The sequence below is a fragment of the Thalassophryne amazonica genome, chromosome 2 (genome assembly GCF_902500255.1).
Source record: "Thalassophryne amazonica chromosome 2, fThaAma1.1, whole genome shotgun sequence".
Lineage (NCBI taxonomy): Eukaryota > Metazoa > Chordata > Actinopteri > Batrachoidiformes > Batrachoididae > Thalassophryne > Thalassophryne amazonica.
Window position 1 is genome coordinate 112,141,219 of NC_047104.1, and position 23,615 is coordinate 112,164,833.

Sequence of the window (23,615 nt, forward strand, 5' to 3'; positions counted from 1 at the left end):
CAGACAATCTGCTCAGATGTTATCTTGATGCTGTTTGTCAGTCCTCACTGCTTCCTCAGCTCTTAATGGTAGTCACTGCAGCATGTTTTGAGAAAAGTCTTCACCCTGCATCTCGCACATCCAATCAGATTTAAGCAGTTTTAGAGAGGGCTAGGATTTTGAAAGAACATTAACTGTTTGTGGGCCAGTTAATAATAGCATTCTCCTTAAAAGTGATTACTTTGAAGGAGCATTTCCGCATTTCACAATTGAAAGCTGCTTGAAGCATTTCCACAATTGCATTCACAGTTATGCTCATGAATTTTAATTGACTTGGTTTGGTCTCTTTGCCTACTTTATGCTTGTCTTTTTGTGGACATCATCTACATCCTCTTGTCAGTTTCCTACCTTCTCCTCAGTCTGGTTTTTTCCTTTTAGTTCTACTTTTGTCGCTCCCGCCGTCACGTTTTTCTGTCCATCTACCGTCTAACCCTCCCAATCCCTCTTGAGCTTCATTCATGAAAATGCAGATCCACAGCAGAGCAGGGAAAAACGTCAACAGACGTAAACTCCCTAGCTCCACCAACCAGAAAAGGCGCACTATAAAAAAACAGGCAGCAGCAACCAGGCGACCCTAATTCAGTGCAGCCTCATCCTGAAATAGCAACTCATGCATGTATTAATCCCCTACAAGTCAAAAATATGAGATTGAAGGAACTCTGCTGCCGTTTATTGCTAGGGACAAGTCCAGTACCACAGAAACACTATTTATCACACTCTTCTCTTTTGCTGTGCTGTCTGAAGTCTGACTCATATTTGTTAAATATTGAATTTTAATCTACAGGCCGGGGGAATATATAGAACAGTGACGTACCTTTGCATTTGCTACTTTACCTTCCTTTATGTGCTGGCATTTTTCATTTACAGTCTTACATGTTTTATAGTCCTACCCTGTGATTCACTTTCCTTAGTTCCTCAGATAGACCTCTATTGTGGCAAGAAATATATCCTGCAAATAAAACTGTACTAACAAACTGTGCAAACTTTGAATGGAAACAATCTACAGTCTTAAAGTACTTATTTATTACTCTTGAGGCAAAAACATGGACTCTGAGGCATTAGAGCGGAACTTCAGTCAATTGTCAGTACATTTCTGTTGATATTACATTCAGTCTGAGTGACTGGTATCATCCTTATGGACTGTAAGAAAGGACTTGTCCAACTCTTGAAAAGTTAGTTACTGACCTTAGTACTCTCAGTTCAGCCCATGAACTCGACCATGGACTGCATCCCTAGTTCTACAAGTAGTTATTGAGCACAAACACATTATCACCAGTGCTTCTTTGCAACCTATGTTGATTTTCTCAAAACGTTTGATTCTAAAAACTGTGCTTCTCTCTGGGACATCTGTACAACTTGTGGGCTCCCAATAAGTTGCTGTACATCATAGCTGGCCTACACAGAAGTGCTATGAGTACTGTGTGGAGTAGAGTACTTTTAGTGTTATTATGTCTGCCAAGGATGTATTAAGATCATCTGCATTTATTTATTTGTCTGTCTGTCTGACTTTTAGCAGGATTACATCAAAACTACTTCACCGATTCTCACCAAATTTTCATCACAGATACATATTAGGCCATGGAAGACTCCATTAAATTTTGGAGGTGACTTGGATCCGAATCCAGATTCTGGATCAAGATTTCACTTCATATACGCTTTGAAGGATTACATCAAAACTGCTTCACGGATTCTCACATTTGCACCACACATAGATATTAGGCCATGGAAGACTCCATTGAAATTTGGAGATGATCAGGATCCAGATTCTGGATCAAGATTCACTTTATATAGGCTTTGAAGGATTGCGTCAAAACTACTTCATGGATTTTCACCTAATTTTCACCACAGGTAGATATTAGGGCATGGAAGACTCCATTGAATTTTGGAGGTGATTTGGATCCAGATTCTAGATCAAGATTTCACTTTATATAGGCTTTGAAGGATTATGTCAAAACTATTTCATGGATTTTCACCACATTTTCACCACAGATGCATATTAAAGCATGGAAGACTCCACGGAATTTTGGAGGTGATTCGCATCTGGATTCTACAACCCCTGGCAAAAAGTATGGAATCACCGGCCTTGGAGGATGTTCATTGTGGCAGTCAGTAACTGTTACTTTTTTAGACCAAGCAGAAGGAAAAAAATAATGGACTCACTCAATTCTGAGGAAAAAATTATGGAATCACCCTGTAAAGTTTCATCCCCAAAACTAACACCTGCATCAAATCAGATCTGCTCGTTAGTCTGCATCTAAAAAGGAGTGATCACACCTTGGAGAGCTGTTGCACCAAGTGGACTGACATGAATCATGGCTCCAACACGAGAGATGTCAATTGAAACAAAGGAGAGGATTATCAAACTCTTAAGAGGGTAAATCATCACGCAATGTTGCAAAAGATGTTGGTTGTTCACAGTCAGCTGTGTCTAAACTCTGGACCAAATACAAACAACATGGGAAGGTTGTTAAAGGCAAACATACTGGTAGACCAAGGAAGACATCAAAGCGTCAAGACAGAAACCTTAAAGCAATATGTCTCAAAAATCGAAAATGCACAACAAAACAAATGAGGAACGAATGGGAGGAAACTGGAGTCAACGTCTGTGACCGAACTGTAAGAAACCGCCTAAAGGAAATGGGATTTACATACAGAAAACCTAAACGAAAGCCATCATTAACACCTAAACAGAAAAAACAAGGTTACAATGGGCTAAGGAAAAGCAATCATGGACTGTGGATGACTGGATGAAAGTCATATTCAGTGATGAATCTCGTATCTGCATTGGGCAAGGTGATGATGCTGGAACTTTTGTTTTGTCCACAGTCATTGATGATATGGGGCTGCATGTCAGGTAAAGGCACTGGGGAGATGGCTGTCATTACATCATCAATAAATGCACAAGTTTACATTGATATTTTGGACACTTTTCTTATCCCATCAATTGAAAGGATGTTTGGGGATGATGAAATCATTTTTCAAGATGATAATGCATCTTGCCATAGAGCAAAAACTGTGAAAACATTCCTTGCAAAAAAACACATAGGGTCAATGTCATGGCCTGCAAATAGTCCGGATCTTAATCCAATTGAAAATCTTTGGTGGAAGTTGAAGAAAATGGTCCATGACAAGGCTCCAACCTGCAAAGCTGATCTGGCAACAGCAATCAGAGAAAGTTGGAGCCAGATTGATGAAGAGTACTGTTTGTCACTCATTAAGTCCGTGCCTCAGAGACTGCAAGCTGTTATAAAAGCCAGAGGTGGTGCAACAAAATACTAGTGACGTGTTGGAGCGTTCTTTTGTTTTTCATGATTCCATAATTTTTTCCTCAGAATTGAGTGATTCCATATTTTTTTCCCTCTGCTTGGTCTAAAAAAGTAACCGTTACTGACTGCCACAGTTTTTTTTCCTGATTTCTTATAGTGTTTCTTAAAGCCAGAGAGTTGCCATTTGAAATGACTTTAGTTTTGTGTCATGTCTGTGATCTGCTTTTTTTCTACAAAATTAAACAACTGAATGAACATCCTCCGAGGCCGGTGATTCCATAATTTTTGCCAGGGGTTGTAGATCAAGATTTCACATGATATAGGTTTTGAACGATTACCTCAAAACTACTTCACAGATTCTCACCAAATTTGCATCACAGATAGATATTAGGGCATGGAAGACTCCACTGAGTTTTGGAGGTGATCCAGATTGGCGGATGTCAGAAATCTGTGTGTGCGCGCGCGCGTGTGTGTGTGTCATAGAGAGATTCACTTGTCTCAGCAGCGACATTCATGTCTCTGGGTTCTCGGCCTTTGAGATCAAGAGATGCCTGGCAAGCGCTTGTTGAGTCTTGAGGTTGCTGGATCAAGGTGTTTTGGGATGCCAGTACTTTGCAGGAGAATGAAGGTCCTAGTCTTTAGGGTCTTTGTGCTTCCAGTTTTACTGTATGGTTGTAAAATTTTGGCATTAACCAGTGACCTAATGTGATGACTGGCTATCTTTGGCACTAGGTGTCAACCAGGACACAAGATGGTGTAGTGTGGTGGGTTCAGGAAAGTGTGGCACCAGTGTATGCCAACAGACCTGACCTGCTGTCAGTAGCCACCAGTTGATAAAAATGTTGCTGACCTGCAATACATTAATAAATCTGCATCCTCCTACCTGAAATAACTCATTCAGGTCTGTGCCAAAGTTCCAACTTCCTGTAACTTCAGCCTGTAAGCAATACCTGGTGTTGCCACCTCTGAGAAACCCAAACATTTAGGCTATATTCTTCTACTTTGCTGTTCACCTTTTGTGGGATGTCGTGCCCACCTTAACTCAATTTATCAAGTCACTTGCCATTTTTAAGAAAATGCTGAAGATGTAACAGTTTACTTGAGCACCTTTACATAATGTAGAAAAACATTAACTGCTAGCGTGGAAACAAAATGTAAGTGTGCTGTAGTTGCTGCTGTTGACAGCATGTGATCTGTCCAAGGCTTCTACTGCTTCTCCTGAATTGTATGTGACTGGATAAATGTGTTTTGCCAAGGCATAAATGTAAATGAATCGTGCACAGCGAATTTTAATCAGTGATATGTTTTTCCAAGTTTTCAAACAATGTAAAGTTCAAAAACATTAATTGAAACAAGCATCATTATGTAATATGCTTTCAAAAGGATTCTTTGTGACTAATTTTGGTATTTTTTACAGTGATGTGCCTCATCCTGAAATATAAATAAATAAAAAAAACAAACAGGGAGGAGTCCAGACGGAATGTCTACCATTCTACAAAAAATTACGCAGATTGATTCTTTTTGGCAAAAATATTTCATAGGGGTTGTGCTAATTAAGCTCTTGTGGCGTTCCAAATAGAATTAGCCATATGTCTAATCCTGTTGATCAGCCTTTGGCATTATGGAAGGAAACATTCTGTCTCATTTCACTGTGGTGACATGTTTTAAATTGTTCTGTTGGGCCTAAGGCTGGTACTTCAGCAATAATTACATAGTGAGTAAAGACAAAATTATTTACAGAGCACATGTTTACTGGTGCCCTGCAAAGTTTTTCGAATGGTCTGATTTGCTTTCACTTTTGTGACTCTATTATCTGGCAGTGCATTCTGTAGAAGCTTGAAATAATGCAGAAATATTACTTAATTCTTCATTGTTTTTCAGTAGATAAAATCAAGACTTGCAAATTAGCCAATAAAATATCGATGACCAGTGAGCAGTATTACAAACTAATATCAGCTATTCTGTAAGGGGTACTCCCAGATTTTTCAACCTAGGTTCTATTTTTGTTAGATGTTTTGAGGTTCATCTTTTCATTCTAAAACAATTTTATTCAACCCAGGATTGATTTAGAGCACTAATAAAGTCACAGGTTAGAAACACAATGTAAGGCCACAGGGCAAAGCTAAAAACCTCAAAGTAAACTTGTTTTCACCAATGAATTAGCATAAATGTAATTGCACATTTGCCTAAAAATTACTCTGCATGTTTACCCCCATATTAAGAAAACTCTTTAAAAGGTTTAATTATACAGTCAACTTCTAACCTTAGTCTTCTTCTGTTTTGGCAACACTGCTCTCCATTAAGTAATTACAGCTTGATTGTTGATAAGGGACTCGTTCTTCTGCTTGCAACGGCAACAAACACCATCTCATCGACACTCAACTTGTAATGACTTGGTGGAGAGCGGCGTCTCTAGAAAAGAAAGGATGCTAAGGTTAGACTCTAATTGTATTTTATTCTTCTTTTGACTGCTCCTATTAAGATTTCCTGCAACAGAACATCATAAACGTCTCAATTTTACCTCTCTGACTTTGTCTCAAGATTGTCCTACCTGTGTTGTCACTCTATTTTCATTCCCAGTTCTATCCATCCGTGTCACCCCCCCCCCCCCCCCCCCCCCCAAAAAAAAAAAATGCAACATCTTCAACTACATTCATCTCCGGCTCTGCCTCCTGCCTTTTGTTAGTGCCATCACCTCAAAACTTTCCCTTTCACTCTTGCAGCTACCATTTTATCTCAAATCACTTAAAGGTTTTTTACATTTTTGGAGATAAACATGTACACACGTGTATTGTCACAGGAATGCTCTCCATGCTGCCACTCACATCTAATAACATTTTTACCTATTTAGCAGAAACAAATCAAAATCAAATCAATTTTATTTATATAGCGCCAAATCACAACAAACAGTCGCCCCAAGGCGCTTTATATTGTAAGGCAAAAGCCATACAATAATTACAGAAAAACCCCAACGGTCAAAACGACCCCCTATGAGCAAGCACTTGGCGACAGTGGGAAGGAAAACTCCCTTTTAACAGGAAGAAACCTCCAGCAGAATCAGGCTCAGGGAAGGGCAGTCTTCTGCTGGTACTGGTTGGGGCTGAGGGGAGAGAATCAGGAAAAAGACATGCTGTGGAAGAGAGCAGAGATCAAGCACCAATGATTAAAAGCAGAGTGGTGCATACAGACCAAAAAGAGGTGAATAAAAAGAAACACTGGGTGCATCATGGGAAACCCCCCAGCAGTCTAAGTCTATAGCAGCATACCTAAGGGATGGTTCAGGGTCACCTGATCCAACCCTAACTATAAGCGTTTTCAAAAAGGAAAGTTTTAAGCTTAATCTTAAAAGTAGAGAGGGTGTCTGTCTCCCTAATCCGAATTGGGAGCTGGTTCCACAGGAGAGGAGCCTGAAAGCTGAAGGCTCTGCCTCCCATTCTACTCTTACAAACCCTAGGAACTACAAGTAAGCCTGCAGTCTGAGAGCGAAGCGCTCTGTTGGGGTGATATGGTACTATGAGGTCCCTAAGATAAGATGGGACCTGATTATTCAAAACCTTATAAGTACAACCCCTGGCAAAAATTATGGAATCACCGGCCTCGGAGGATGTTCATTCAGTTCTTTCATTTTGTAGAAAAAAAGCAGATCACAGACATGACACAAAACTAAAATCATTTCAAATGGCAACTTTCTGGCTTTAAGAAACACTATAAGAAATCAGGAAAAAAAATTGTGGCAGTCAGTAACGGTTACTTTTTTAGACCAAGCAGAGAGAAAAAATATGGAATCACTCAATTCTGAGGAAAAAATTATGGAATCATGAAAAACAAAAGAACGCTTCAACACATCACCAGTATTTTGTTGCACCACCTCTGGCTTTTATAACAGCTTGCAGTGTCTGAGGCATGGACTTAATGAGTGACAAACAGTACTCTTCATCAATCTGGCTCCAACTTTCTCTGATTGCTGTTGCCAGATCAGCTTTGCAGGTTGGAGCCTTATCATGGACCATTTTCTTCAACTTCCACCAAAGATTTTCAATTGGATTAAGATCCGGACTATTTGCAGGCCATGACATTGACCCTATGTGTCTTTTTGCAAGGAATGTTTTCACAGTTTTTGCTCTATGGCAAGATGCATTATCATCTTGAGAAATTATTTCATCATCCCCAAACATCCTTTCAATTGATGGGATAAGAAAAGTGTCCAAAATATCAGCGTAAACTTGTGCATTTATTGATGATGTAATGACAGCCATCTCCCCAGTGCCTTTACCTGACATGCAGCCCCATATCATCAATGACTGTGGAAATTTACATGTTCTCTTCAAGCAGTCATCTTCATAAGTCTCATTGGAACGGCACCAAACAAAAGTTCCAGCATCATCACCTTGCCCAATGCAGATTCGAGATTCATCGCTGAATATGACTTTCATCCAGTTATCCACAGTCCACGATTGCTTTTCCTTAGCCCATTGTAACCTTGTTTTTTTCTGTTTAGGTGTTAATGATGGCTTTCGTTTAGCTTTTCTGTATGTAAATTCCATTTTCTTTAGGCGGTTTCTTACAGTTCAGTCACAGACGTTGACTCCAGTTTCCTCCCATTCGTTCCTCATTTGTTTTGTTGTGCATTTTCGATTTTTGAGACATATTGCTTTAAGTTTTCTGTCTTGACGCTTTGATGTCTTCCTTGGTCTACCAGTATGTTTGCCTTTAACAACCTTCCCATGTTGTTTGTATTTGGTCCAGAGTTTAGACACAGCTGACTGTGAACAACCAACATCTTTTGCAACATTGTGTGATGATTTACCCTCTTTTAAGAGTTTGATAATCCTCTTGCTTGTTTCAATTGACATCTCTCGTGTTGGAGCCATGATTCATGTCAGTCCACTTGGTGCAACAGCTCTCTAAGGTGTGATCACTCCTTTTTAGATGCAGACTAACGAGCAGATCTGATTTGATGCAGGTGTTAGTTTTGGAGATGAAAATTTACAGGGTGATTCCATAATTTTTTCGTCAGAATTGAGTGAGTCCATATTTTTTTTTCCCTCTGCTTGGTCTAAAAAAGTAACCGTTACTGACTGCCACAATTATTTTTCCTGATTTCTTATAGTGTTTCTTAAAGCCAGAAAGTTGCCATTTGAAATGACTTTAGTTTTGTGTCATGTCTGTGATCTGCTTTTTTTCTACAAAATTAAACAACTGAATGAACATCCTCCGAGGCCGGTGATTCCATAATTATTGCCAGGGGTTGTAAGAAGAAGAATTTTAAATTCTATTCTGGAATTAACAGGGAGCCAATGAAGAGAAGCCAATATGGGTGAGATATGCTCTCTCCTTCTAGTCTCTGTCAGTACTCTAGCCGCAGCATTTTGAATTAACTGAAGGCTTTTCAGGGAACTTTTAGGACAACCTGATAATAATGAATTACAATAGTCCAGCCTAGAAGAAATAAATGCATGAATTAGCTTTTCAGCATCACTCTGAGACAAGACCTTTCTAATTTTAGAGATATTGCGCAAATGCAAAAAAGCAGTCCTACATATTTGCTTAATATGCGCATTGAAGGACATATCCTGATCAAAAATGACTCCAAGATTTCTCACAGTATTACTGGAGGTCAGGGTAATGCCATCCAGAGTAAGGATCTGGTTAGACACCATGTTTCTAAGATTTGTGGGGCCAAGTACAATAACTTCAGTTTTATCTGAATTTAAAAGCAGGAAATTAGAGGTCATCCATGTCTTTATGTCTGAAAGACATTCCTGCAGTTTAACTAATTGGTGTGTGTCCTCTGGCTTCATGGACAGATAAGCTGGGTATCATCTGCGTAACAATGAAAATTTAAGCAATGCTTTCTAATAATACTGCCAAAGGGAAGCATGTATAAAGTGAATAAAATCGGTCCCAGCACAGAACCTTGTGGAACTCCATAATTAACCTTAGTTCGTGAAGAAGACTCCCCATTTACATGAACAAATTGTAATCTATTAGATAAATATGATTCAAACCACTGCAGCGCAGTGCCTTTAATACCTATGGCATGCTCTAATCTCTGTAATAAAATTTATGGTCAACAGTATCAAAAGCTGCACTGAGGTCTAACAGGACGAGCACAGAGATGAGTCCACTGTCTGAGGCCATAAGAAGATCATTTGTAATGCTGTTTCTGTACTATGATGAATTCTGAAACCTGACTGAAACTCTTCAAATAGACCATTCCTCTGCAGATGATCAGTTAGCTGTTTTACAACTACCCTTTCAAGAATTTTTGAGAGAAAAGGAAGGTTGGAGATTGGCCTATAATTAGCTAAGATAGCTGGGTCAAGTGATGGCTTTTTAAGTAATGGTTTAATTACTGCCACCTTAAAAGCCTGTGGTACATAGCCAACTAATAAAGATAGATTGATCATATTTAAGATCGAAGCATTAATTAACGGTAGGGCTTCCTTGAGCAGCCTGGTAGGAATGGGGTCTAATAGACATGTTGATGGTTTGGAGGAAGTGACTAATGAAATTAACTCAGACAGAACAATCTGAAAGAAAGAGTCTAACCAATTACCAGCATTACTGAAAGCAGTCGAACATAAAGACAACAACAAGCAGTTGGAGATTTTTACCTTATCCTGTAGCCTTGCACAGCCCCTGTGCTTTGTGTACACCTGATCCAGTCCAATCTCGGAAGCTGAGCAAGACAGGTCCCAATTAGTACTTGGATGGGAGACCTCTTAGGTGAACAGGGCCTGTGTGGTAAAAGTGGAGTTAGGTCAGGAAGGCCATCCAGTGTACAACTTGTTCCAAATCCCAATGCGGACCTGTACTGGCTCTGCTGTGGTGACCGTGAACAAATGGGGCAGCCGAAAGACAAAAAAAAAAAAAACAACAACCTCATCCCATAGCACTAAACTGAGTAGCTGTTCAGCCCACTGCAGTGTTGGTACATCTAAATCAATACTTACTACTACCCATTATGCCGACTGGCATGTGGCGTTGCAATGAAGGTCTTCCACTCCCATTTGTTCTGGGCCAGCTTCTGGATAGTACCCCATGTGTGCTGCCGGGTCTTCATCTCTCCCTGTACTCTCCGTGCCAGGTGTTCTTTGCTCTGCCTCACTTTCTACTGCTATCTGGTGTCCAGTGTTGGGCTGTTTTTATTATGTTGTCCTCTTTTCTTATGAGAACATGCTCCATTCACTTCCATCTTACCAACAGTATTGTTTCTATGCATTCTTGATTGCATTTTGATAGAAGTTCTTCCTTTGAGATCTTGTCTCCCAGGTTGTTCTGAGGATTCTTTGGATGTTCTTTCTATGTACGGATAGTTGTTGAAAATACTTGACCTATTGGAATAGCTTTTTGCCTGAGTGAAAAGATGAACCCAGATAAAGTTCTAAAAACAGAGCCTAGGCTGAAAAAAAAAATCCTTGAGTTCCACTTTAACAACATGTACAGTCTATAGCAGTAGTCAAAGGTATGCCAAGTTGATGCAGATGAAGGGTCTGTGTGTCTTTCGCATCTTCAAAACCTCAAGTTAGATACTAGAACAAAAACATTACATGATAAACAATGTTACATTGTTCTGTGAACTGTAAATGACAAACAATTATGGATGAAAAATAATTTTTTTTGTTGTTGTTATTAGGTGGAGGGAAACAGACAGATGTGATACAGAAAGCACCTCCCAGGAAACCTGTCAGGAAAAACCTCTCTGTATTATTGAAACCACAAAGCCCCAGAACCAAGGACCACGGCTGTGAAGAGGGCATGTTCCCACTACAGTGCACACCAGAACCTGTTAAAACAGTCTCTGCTCCCCCGTTGATCTCCTCCACTGCAGATGATCCCAATAGGACCTTTGAAATTCTAGAAGAGGAACAAACTGCACCTTTTCCAACCATCAAAATGCATAGGGGCAGTCCTTTTCAGGCATCTAAGTCCATGGACCTCTCAGCTTCAAGCCAGCTACGCCATCATCCCAGGGCCAATGAAAGAAACCATATTTCTGCCAAAAGGTGAGAAGACATTATATTTTCTTTCTGAAATATGTTATTGAAGTGTCATGTCATTCTCTGTGGATGTGTTTACAGAGGATGTTTCAAGAACATGCTGAAATGGCTACGTTTACAGAGATCTCTTTCTCAAGCATCCCAATTATAAATATGATTAAGATGATACTGCAGTATGTACAAACTCTAAATGCAGTTCACTCTGTGACATCTTGATGTTCGTCCACCAGGGCAACATCACTGCCTTGCTCAAGAACACCTTATTGATTTTTCCTGTATGACAGTGAATCAAACCAAGGATCCGAGACCAGCACACGATCACGTCACCAAGTCTGTGTGGGCCCAAGCAGCTCATATTTTTCTATAGCTATACTCAGACTGCAGGTCAAGTGTGGCCAAAATCATGTTTGCAGAAGAAGTCATATGGAATCTGTTGTTTTGGGTTTGTGTTTTTGTTTTTGTTTTGTAACTATTCTAATTTGGGACACTTCCATATGTGGTCCTGAAATGGATACAGGGATTTTTGTTTGCATTGCAACCTCAGTCTGAACGACCATATTGGAATTCATGCCGGCTTGACATCACTCATGATTGACATTTGTCACAAATCTGCGTAGGTGCCCGTCACTGCATAAATACAACCCCCAGCCCATTTCTGTTTTTCCATTTTTACCCAGTTTTGCGAAATATGTAAAACCTTAAATATCTATCTGACCCCAGGCCATCACTGCAGTCGAAACCACTCTTTGCAAGTGCTATCTAGGGATGAATTAGAGCTTAAGTTATTAAAAGGAGCATGATAGGTCAAAAGATACCAACTTCATAAAGTAGAACAGACTGCTGGGAGCAGTCAAAACAAAGTGTTATATATCTTTGCAACAGTACCTCATGTAAACATGAAACTTGCCGCAAGGATACAGAAGAACAAGCAAAGGCTGTGGAACAAATTTGGTAAATGTATGTCAATAGGGGGTGCTGTAAATGCAAAATGAATGATCTAAAAAAAAATGTACACAGAATTGCAGGAAAGTTGCATAGTGTGATCAGGGACCGTGTCTGAGCTGAACCCTACAATTTGGTGATGATTGCATAAAGTGGATGCAGCTCATTATGGAAATCACGCTGAAAAATCTCACACACACACACCCATCCAATCACTGGACTCACAAAGCAAGAGCTGTGTTCGTTTCCGGTCGGAGCTGCACCTTGTCAGTAGTTCTGTTTGTGATATTCATGGACAGGATATCGAGGTGTAGTCAGGGGGAGGAGAGTTTCCAGTTTGGTGGGCTCAGGGTCTCATCACTGGTTTTTGCAGATGATGTGGTCCTGTGGCTTCATCGGCCTGTGACCTCCAGCACTCACTGGATCGGTTCACAGCCAAGTGTGAAGCGGCTGGGATGAGGATCAGTACCTCTAAATCTGAGGCCATGGTCCTCAGTAGGAAACTGATGGATTGCCTACTCCGGGTAGGGAATGTGGTCTTGCGCCAAGTAAAGGAGTTCAAGTACCTTGGGGTTTTATTCACAAGTGAAAAGACAATGGAGCATGAGATTGGCCGGAGAATCTTCGCAGCAGGGGCGGTATTGCATTCGCTTTACCATATTGTTGTGACGAAAAGCGAGCTGAGTCAAAAGGCAAAGCTCCCGATCTGCTGGTCGGTCTTTGTTCCTACTGTCACCTATGGTCATGAGGGTTGGGTCATGTCCAAAAGAACTAGATCGCAGGTACAAGCGGCTGAAATTGGTTTTCTTAGGAGGGTGACTCATGTCTCCCTTAGAGATAGGGTGAGAAGCTTTGTGATCCCTGGGGTCCATGTAGTAGAGCCACTGCTCCTTCACGTTGAAAGGAGCCAGAAGAGGTGTTTTGGGCATCTGGTAAGGATGCCCCCTGGGTGCTTCCCTAGGGAGGTGTTCCAGGCACGTCCATCTAGGAAGAGACCCCAGGGAAGACCCAGGACTAGGTGGAGAGATTATATCTCCACACTGGCCTGGGAACACCTCAGGATCTCCCAGTCAGAGATGGTCAATGTGGCACGGGAAAGGGAAGTCTGGGGTCCTGAGAATTGAAGATGAGTGATGAGACTGAACACTGCACACGCAAAATTTGGTCTGAGAGTGCTGATGGAGAATTGTAGAGAAGGCCAGAAGGAGTTGCATTGTTTGTTTGTGGACTAAGAGAAAGCTTTTGACAGAATGGCAAGAGAAAAGGAGTGGTATTGCATGAGGAAGTCTGGAGTGGCAAAGAAGTATATGAGGGAAGTGCAGGATATGTGCAAGGACGGTCACCACACTGAGTCTGGCGCTCATGAGGTTCCTTAATATAATCAGAATTCCTGAGGAAGTTTTCTATTCCTAATGTGCTTGCTCAGGGGATAGGTCAGGTTAAAACTTATTCAGAAGAAGAACCTGTAATGACTGATATTGTGATTGGCATAATTTAAAAAATAATAAATTCAATCCATTGCCCAGTCACCTCTGACCTTCATGTGTACCACAAAGAGAATATTTCTATCAGTGTTTTTATTTGGTAGAACACTTGGTTGAACAGATATGAAGGGAAATTAGATTTTGAATATTGATAAATGTAGACTGACAGACTGCATTACAGCATAGGTACCTGGATGCACAACACTTCATGCACATGATGGGAGTAAAGGCTGTGATTCAGTGTACATACTGGACAGTACGGATGTCTTAGTTAATGTTAATAATGCATTTATCTGCTACACTATATTTTAAAATATCTTTACATGGAAATAAAATGGACATTCTAACTAACTGCATCATTTAATAAAATGGAGTACACTGATGATGCACATCACCGCATCCACCATACCACGGAACGTCCCCATATCCTGGATGGCAACCACCCACGTTCACTCCAAACTCTCAAAAGTAACCATCTATCCAGCCGCTGAGGTCCGCAGCACAGTGCTGGATCATACCCTGAGAAGCACATTACACGGCCAAGATGTTGTAGCCCTCAAAATGCAAGTGTTACTCCTCATCAGCGTAACTGTTTGTTTCTCAGAGTTATTCCAGCTGTGAGCAACAATCCTCCAAACAGACCTGGTTCTAAATACATCTAGTCATTGCTTTAGATTACTGGTTAGTGTCAATGTCTCACAACCATACAGTGAGACAGATAGCCTAGCACCAGGAACTGAAAGAACCTTCATTCTCCTGCAGAGATATCAACATCATCAAAAATCCCTGCCCAGTGACTTCATGATTCCATAAGGTCTTGCCAGGTGTCCTCGCTCAGCTTCTCAAAGTGCTGCAATGAATATGTGCAATTGGGAAAAATTCAGGTTAAAATCCTTTTTAGCCAAAGTGTATGTAAACTTATATCCGTGTGTGTGTGTGTGTGTGTGTGTGTGTGTGTGTGTGTGTGTGTGTGTGTACAGTTACATGCAAACATTTGGGCACCCCGATTATTTTCATGATTTTCCTTTATAAATCATTGGTTGTCTGGATCAGAAATTTCAGTTAAATATATCATATAGCAGATGAACACAGTGATATTTGAGAAGTGAAATGAAGTTTCTAGTTTTTACAGAAAGTGTGCAGTAATTATTTAAACAAAATTGGGCAGGTGCATAAATTTGGGCACCCTTGTCATTTTATTGTTTTGAATACACTTAGCACTAATTACTGGAACACAAAATTTATTTGTTCAACTCATTGACCCTTGACCCCCTTACAGAGGTCAATCCAATCATGAGAAATGGTATTTAAGGTGGCCATTTGCAAATGTTTCCCCTCTTTGCATCTCTTCTAATGAGTGGCAACATGGGAGCCTCTAAACAACTCCCAAATGACTTGAAAACAAAGATTGTTCAACATCATGGTTTAGGGGAAGGATACAAAAAGCTATCTCAGAGATTTCAGCTGTCAGTTTCCACTGTGAGGAACATAGTGAGGAAATGGAAGATCACAGCCACAGTACTAGTTAAGGCCCGAAGTGGCAGGCCAAGAAAAATCACAGGTAAGCTGAAGCGAAAGATGGTGAGAACAGTCATAGTCAACCCACAGACCTGCTCCAAACACCTACAACATGATCTTGCTGCAGATATTATCTCTGTGCATTGTTCAGCTATACAGCGGACTTTGCACAAGGAGATGCTGGATGAAAGAGTAATGCAGTGGAAGCCTTTTCTGCGCATACGCCACAGAGTGCCTTCAGGTATGTTAAAGCACATATAGACAAGCCATCCTTATTTTGGAATAAGGTGCTGTGGACTGATGAGACTAAAATTTAGTTATTTGGATGTAACAAGGGGCGGTATGCATGGCTGAAAAAGAACACAGCATTCTAAGAAAAACACTTGCTACTTGCAGTAAAAATTTGGAGGTGGTTCCATCATGCTATGGGACTGTGTGGCCAGTGCAGGTACTGGGAATCTTGTTAAAGTTGAGGGTCACATGGATTCCAGTCAATATCAGCAGATTCTTGAGAACAATGTTCAAGAATCAGTGACAGTGTTGAAGTTGCGCCGGGGCTGGATCTTTCAACAAAACAACGACCCTAACCACTGCTCAAAATCTACTAAGGCATTCATGAAGAGGAACAAGTACAACGTTCTGGAATGGCCATCTCGGCCCCCAGACAGTGAATATTATTGAAAATCTGTGTTGTGATTTTAAAGGAGCCATCCATGCTCGGAAACCAACAAACCTGAGATGTTTTGTAAGGAAGAATGGTCCAAAATACCTTCAACCAGAATCCAGACTCTCACTGGAAGTTATAGGAAGTGTTTAGAGGCTGTTATTTCTAGAAAAGGAGGGTCTGCTAAATATTGATGTATTTTTTTCTGAAGACATCAAAAGGCAAGGCAGTTTTCACTTATGGTTTGATTTATAAACAAGACTAATTCCAGACAGTTTATCGACATTAATATTAACGTCATTTTTACAAAGTGAAAATATCGCACATATCTTTTGGTTTTAAAGTAATGCACTAATTCTGAAATTCTGAACACACACGGATGCCAAAAGGCGTTATGAGAAAATGAGCCTCCTCTCAACACTGGTCGGTTGGTTGATTTATTTGTAAAAACCAACACACAAGTTACTGTAATGTGTGTGTTGGTTTTTACAAATAAATGTGCATTTGTAAATATGTCTTCTTCTTTTTTTTTCATTTGTAAAAAAAAACAAAAAAAACAAAAAAAAACTGGAAATTCTGTTTAAGTGTGATTCCGCTCAAAGTGACCGTGTGATCGTTGGTTGCTATTCACACGCCTATCCATTAGATGGCAGTGTTCTACGCATTTTGGGTCAGAATGCATAGAACACTGAGTCAAAATGCATAGAACACTGCCACGTCTGTGCTGTTCCATGTTGAAAGTAAATAACACTTCCTTACAGCAGTGGGCAGGGCGCACAAAGACAGAAGCTGACTTGTTGTTCATGTTGAGTTTATGATCGCCTTTGATTTTACTCAGAAGTGCCAGCGGTGCTTAAACTCAATACTGGTTTGTTAGTAGCTGCCAGTGTACCTGAGTCAATACTAAAAGTTAGCGGTTAGCTGTAACTTGAGCTAATTTTTTTTAGCGATTTATTGGTTTAACGTTATAAGCTCTCAAGTTGAGATACACTGAAGTTATTTTCTGCCGAATCTTGTCTTGCCGGTCATAGCGGTGGCATGTTGAAGAATGTCATGCATTGGCATAAAAGCGTGACAACATTCTGAGTCTCACTCCAAATGAGTGAGACTTGGGAGCTCTGTAAAGTTAACTTTTCAGTTAGCGGATTAGTGGTTATCGAAGATAACTTTTTGGTTAGCTGTGCTCACCACTGCATATACACACACACTGTGTGTGTGTGTGTGTGTGTATATATATGTATGTATGTATGTGTATATATATATATATATATATATATATTTCCAGTGCATAAAGATGGATTTTTACTGCTGGAATTAATGTCTTGGCAAGCTGACAGTCAGTCGGCCAGAAGTCAGTGGCCTATTAGCAGATCATTTATAAGTCTTAAGTGTAAATCCAGGTGAGAGAACAAGAAACATAGATTCAGTACTTTCAGTGTACATGGTGAAATGAAAAGATTCATCGTGTTCACAACACCAGACACTGTGTTTTCTCACTGTGTGCTTTTCAATTTGCTGAAAGACCAAAATCCATGTAAATAAATTAATCCATCATTCCTCCTTTATGTCATAGCTTCCATGAGCACCCAATGAAATCTGAAATAAGAGTTTAATCCTTAGTCAGGATTAAATTCTCATTTTTTAATGTCTCTTGAGAAATTGGTTCAGAGGGAAAAAGAACATTCCTTATGTCACTTATATTAATCTTGGCAAGATGAATGAGTCAGTAACAAAAGACTGTTCAAAAGTTGGTTCATTTTGTACTTTTTTATCCTTTGTTACTAATTTCTGAAATTAAGAAATATCTATGTTTATCTGGCATTTCCTGAAAAAGTCAAATACATTGTTGTAATTTGGGCTACTGTATATTGTATTATATTAAAGTGAATTTTCTACATAGCAAAAAAATAATAATAATAAAATAAAGACTGGCCCTGAGACAACTAATACAGGCAAATCTCTGTTCAGTTACATAAACACGTCACTCTGGCTTTCCACTGAGTTGTTCTGCAAAAGACAGGCAGCTGAACCAATCCAGCATTTGAAAAGGATAAATCTCTGAAACCATATTCAAAACAGTACAGTGGCAGTAGTTCAAATAGTATGTATTCTCACCAGCAGCAAGTTCCTAGACTGGAACATTGTGACAAGAGGCTTAAGTCAGCTACATTCCTCCTCCGGTGTCTTCAATAGGATGTGGCAGACAAAATAGGAAACCTTTTAACATCTAGCAGTAGTAGTTTGTAAACTATGCCTCCCAGCAGAAGAAGAAGAAGAAGCATCCCGCTGGGACGGTCAATACATTTAAATAACATTGTCTCAGTCAAATAATTTAGCTGCACTGCCACAAAACATTCCTTTTCTATCATGTCATGTTGCTTTTCCTCAAGGACTATGGATTTTAAATTCACCATTTCTGAGAGCACTCTGCACCTATTAACTAAATTGCTCTTGCAACACACAGGTCACACGACAATAATAGTTGGATTCACACCACAGGGAAGAGTTTTTGCTTTCTCTTCACCTTGCAACATCCCAGAGGATGTTAATGATAGTCGAAAAAAGCAATGGATGTGCTTTGCAAGATTTGTAACTTCTTGATGCTGTCACTTTCATATCAGTGCCCGTCTTGTGTACTGATTGGCTACCTATATACTGGATTTGTACGATGGGGGTGATCAGGGGGTTACTTGACTTACTTAAGCCACTCCTTAGTAAGAGGGACATGGCAGCCTGCCTGGAGTTTGCCAAAAGGCACCTGAAGGACTCTCAGACCAAGAGAAACAAAATTCTCTGGTCTGATGAGACAAAGATTGAACTCTTTGGTGTGAATACCAGACATCATGTTTGGAGGAAACCAGGCACCATCCCTACAGTGAAGCATGTTGGTGGCAGCATCATGCTGTAGGGATGTTTTTCAGCAGCAGGAACTGGGAGACTAGTCAGGATTGAGGGAAAGATGAATGCAGCAATGTACAGAGACATCCTGGATGAAAACCAGCTCCAGAGCGCTCTTGACCTGAGGCTGGGGCAAAGGTTCTTCCTTCAGCAGGACAATGACCCTAAGCACACAGCCAAGATATCAAAGGAGTGGCTTCAGGACAATTCTGTGAATGTCCTTGAGTGGCCCAGCCAGAGCCCACACCTGAATCTGATTGATCATCTCTGGAGAGATCTGAAAATATCTTTGCATTGACGCTCCCCATCCAACCTCATGGAGCTTGAGAGGTGCTGCAAAAAGGAATGGGTAAAACTGCCCAAAGATAGGTGTACCAAGCTTGTAGCACCATTTACCATTTTCAAGAAGACCTGAGGCTGTAATTGATGCCAAAAGTGCATCAACAAAGTATTAGGGGAGGTGATGGTCTAGTGGCTAAAGCGTTGGGCTTGAGATCAGAGGATCCTCGGTTCAAATCCCAGCCTGACCGGAAAATCACTAAGGGCCCTTGGGCAAAGTCCTTCATCCCGTAGTTGCTCCTGGTGTGTAGTACCTTGTATGGCAGCACCCTCACATCAGGGTGAATGTGAGGCATTATTTGTAAAGCGCTTTGAGCGCCTGATGCATATGTACGTGTGATTTTTTTTTTTATATATATATATATATATATATAAATTTCCAAAAATAAAAAAAAAAACTTTTTTTTTTTCATGTTGTCATTATGGGGTGTTGTGAAAATTTTGAGGGGAAAAATGAGTTTACTCCATTTTGGAATAAGGCTGTAACATCCGGTGTTTCAGCGTTTTTAACGATGCCCCGGGCGGCCACCTGCGCTTCCCAGAATGCACCGTGGTGCCAGCAGAGTTCTGCTGTCTCACAGCGCATGTAAATAATGGCAAAGTGAGGATGTGGATGGCCTTACTTTAGTGAGTTCACAGGCGATTATAATGATTATACACTCTCCCAAGTTGAGAGGGTTATCGAGAGGAGGTGTAGCACCTGTGATGGACTTCTGCTGTGCCCCGATATTGTCTTATTGTCAATACTACACAAGATTTGTTTACACTGTGTGTGCTGAGCTCCTGACACCGGAACTCTGCTGTAACCGACCTCTCACGACCGTGACCGTGAATCACGGACCGCCAGATGTCGTGAGATTCATAACTGTGAAACACCGAATAACACAATGTGTTATTCAGTGAACACTGTGGATACTTTCTGAATGCACTGTATAACAAAGGGAAATATTAATTTTTTTCTAAATTAGTCCTTCTGCAGTGTTGCTTCAAACAACTGAAGGTTCATTCCTACAATTGCCCTGTCCTCCACAGATTACTGGTGCCATCTTTACAAAACGTGAGGCGTGCCAACCCACCGTACATGAACATGACGACTGCTGTACAACGAAAACGGAAAGTTAATCAGTAAGGTGTTTTGATATCTATGGGTTTTTTTGTTTTTTTTTATTCTTGTCATAATTCTTGTCAGCACGTGGCACAGTGGTTAGTGCGCGTGCCTTGCACCAACATGCTTCTCATTCAGTAAAAAAGCTCCTTCCACTGCCATTGACTAAAGGCAGTGTTCCTAAACTTGGAGTTGGTCTTTGGCCATTGGAGTGGGGATTTGCACTTGATTGGTTTGTGTTTAAGTATGATGAGTTAAATACAGAGAACAGTTTATACTCTATGATTTGTAACCTGACATAAAAGGCTATTCTTGTTTCTGTTTGTGCCATCATACCAGTGGTATGATTAAAGGTCATTAAGCTTTTTAAGATTAAAGGTACCGCCATAATTATATTTATTTGTCTTTTAAATAGGGGATTCATAATATGACATTACCAATATGATCAAAATTCACAGTGTCTCAAAAAAATTTATAAAACGTTCCCCTGAAGGGAAAAATTTCAAAAGAACAGATGGCCTTGAACTACTTACGGCAGCGATGGTTGAGGCCATGGTTGAGACCAATGGTAAATGGACTGCATTTATATAGCGCTTTTCCATCTGCATCAGATGCTCAAAGCGCTTTACAATTATGCCTCACATTCACCCCGATGTCAGGGTGCTGCCATACAAGGCGCTCACTACACACCGGGAGCAATAGGGGATTAAAGGCCTTGCCCAAGGGCCCTTAGTGATTTTCCAGTCAGGCTGGGATTTGAACCCATGATCTTCTGGACTCAAGCCCAACACCTTAACCACTAGACCATCACCTCCCCTCCCCTCACCAACAGTGACTTCATAAATCACGTGGGTGCTTCCCAAGAGTTTGCGCAAAGCATTATGGGAAGCACAGTGGCTACCACTGTCTGTCATAAAGATTCCAAAAAGGTATAGTTTGGACTATCTATGATTGAATGTTATGGATTTATGGGGTAAAAACAGCAAACAGGATGACAAAAGTCAGTTTCAGTTTGTACTGGGGTCAGACTGAAATTTTGCTTCAATTTTGGTAAATTTTACATGTTTATTCATGTGCAGCTTAACAGAAATTGGCTCTCAAAATGCACCAGAATATATCTCAGATAATGAAGAATTTCTCATTTTTCTGGGAAAACACCATGTGTCTTAACTTGTTCTTACTGTTGGTCCTGATAAGGGGTCATGTTTTTGTAAATCCTCACATGAGACTTCTCAAGTCCCATCTTATTGGCCACAGAAAGTCCAGGGTATTTTTTTTCTGTACCCTACTTTTATCACTGAGAAAACCATTTAACCAGGAGTTCTGTTGAGAAACAAATTTAGCACACTGAATTTGTAGAGCAAGATTTGTATTTCCAGGTTTTCAGTTTTGCGACATCCAAATTTGAGCATTATTAGAAAGGAATCGAGTGACAGATTTTTTTAGTAGTGAAGTTGGATTACTGTTACTGTGGATTACTGTGAATTTTCTGTCCATTTCATTCATTGCAGCACAGAAGAGTCGACACAGGGATTTTCTGAACCTAAGCGAATTAAGAAAGATCTTTCAGTGACTCCAAAGGCCCCTGTGGTGCGCCGTGTTTATGGTAAGTTTCAGTATGGAAGTCAAGCACGTTTGAAGATGAGCACATTAAAGTGCAGACTCAGAATTCTTCTGTTTAGGTTTACATCTAGATTGATATAGCGGCTATCTTAAAAGTTCTCTTGCAACTTGGGGTGCGCGTGCGTGCGTGCATGTATTGTCATAACATCTCATATCCATTATTGTGACAGATTATACATTGCATGCAGTATATACAATACAATGTAAGAGTTGAACAAAAATGTCACCAACTATTGAGATATTTTAGCAATTTATATATAGAATCAAGCCACAGCCACAGTTTCACTGTGAAGTGGAACAGAGAAGGATTTTCATCCAAAAAAACCAGATCAGATCTAGGCTCCAGTCTCCCATGTGCCTTTTGGCATACTAGGTCAAATTTCACAGCGTCTTTATAAGAAAATTGTGCTGAGTGCCACTCCACCATGTGTAACTTGGTAACGCAACTGAAAAAATTGCTTTGTACACAGTTTCTCCAGTCACTGCCACGGAAGCCGAAAACTCCTTCAGAGTTGTCATGGGGTCTTGGTGACTTCCTTCACTTGTGTCCTTGTACAGTCTCTCAGATAGATTTACACACTGTTGATTTTTCTTAATGATTCATATGAATGAAGTTCGTGACACATTCATTGACTTAAAAATGTTCTTGTGTCCATCCGCTGAGTTGTCTAAGGCCGGGTTCACACAGCAGGATAATTAGGCCAATATCGGACCAGATCTTCCCCTTCCGACAGTCTTAAGGACACCCCGACAATCGTGATGACACTAAAGATAATCTTATCAGATATTCCTGTCGTGTGTGGTGTGTTCAGAGTGATCTGATCTACTCGGAAGGACGTCAGGAGCGCTCCGATTGCAAATTAGGGATATTCAACATGTTGGATTTTTTTTTGGCCCGATATCGCAGCATGTTGTGTCCTCCAACCAAAACGAGCACGCAGCCTGCTGAATGTGACGTGCAGCCAATCAGAAAGCGAGATGACAGACGCACGGAGCGGAAAATAAAATCAAAACAGCTGTTCTGTCCTACCACAAAGTCCGGTGGTCGCGCTGTCTCCACTCCTTTAAAGAACGACTTTTCTTTTTGTATTGTTTTTTTTCCCTCTGTTTTAAATAGTCCACAAGTATCTCCGTTTGTTTACTCTGAAGTCACGTTTAATCTCGAGAGATTTTGCGAGATTTCCTGTCTGACCTGAGAATGTTGGTGTGTGAAATCTGTTCGTGTGTGGTGTTGTTGTCCTTACCGTGTGGCTGAACACCACACACTGTACGACCAAACCTGTTAGAGCTATGATTTTTTTATCTTCACGTGTGTGGTCTCTCAGGTTTTGGAAACCTAAAGATAATTTTTAAATCCTGTTGTGTGAACTCAGTTTCTCTCTTGTTTTTCACTCACGGTCGCCACAGCAGATCCGAGGTCGATCTGCATGTTGATTTGGCACAGGTTTTACACCGGATGCCCTTCTTGACACAACTCCATATTACATGGAGACTTAGCAGAGGTGGGGTTTGAACCGGGAACCTTCCTCACTGCAAACAAGCACACTTAACCGCTTGTCCACCACCTTTCACTATGATGAAATACAGGTTCCCTCTTAGGAGTGTGTTTACTGCTACAAATAATCACAGGCACATTCATTGCAATATTCTAAAACTCTGAGGCAATAATAGCCTTTCCCTCCCCAGCTCGCCTTTCCCGAGATGGAAAACTATGTTTGACTGCTACGCAACATT

The 23,615-nt window shown here is 40.6% G+C and overlaps 1 protein-coding gene across 2 annotated transcripts in view; it reads left to right on the forward strand.

Annotated features, from left to right (window-relative positions):
* The window catches only part of kif18a (kinesin family member 18A), a 143,142-nt gene that overhangs the window by 113,764 nt on the left and 5,763 nt on the right, over positions 1–23,615 (forward strand). For both annotated transcript variants that reach the window (XM_034191858.1, XM_034191866.1), the window contains 3 exons: positions 10,945–11,314; positions 20,186–20,278; positions 21,770–21,864. In XM_034191858.1, the coding sequence (XP_034047749.1) occupies positions 10,945–11,314; positions 20,186–20,278; positions 21,770–21,864 (558 nt within the window). The remainder of the gene's footprint in view (positions 1–10,944; positions 11,315–20,185; positions 20,279–21,769; positions 21,865–23,615) is intronic.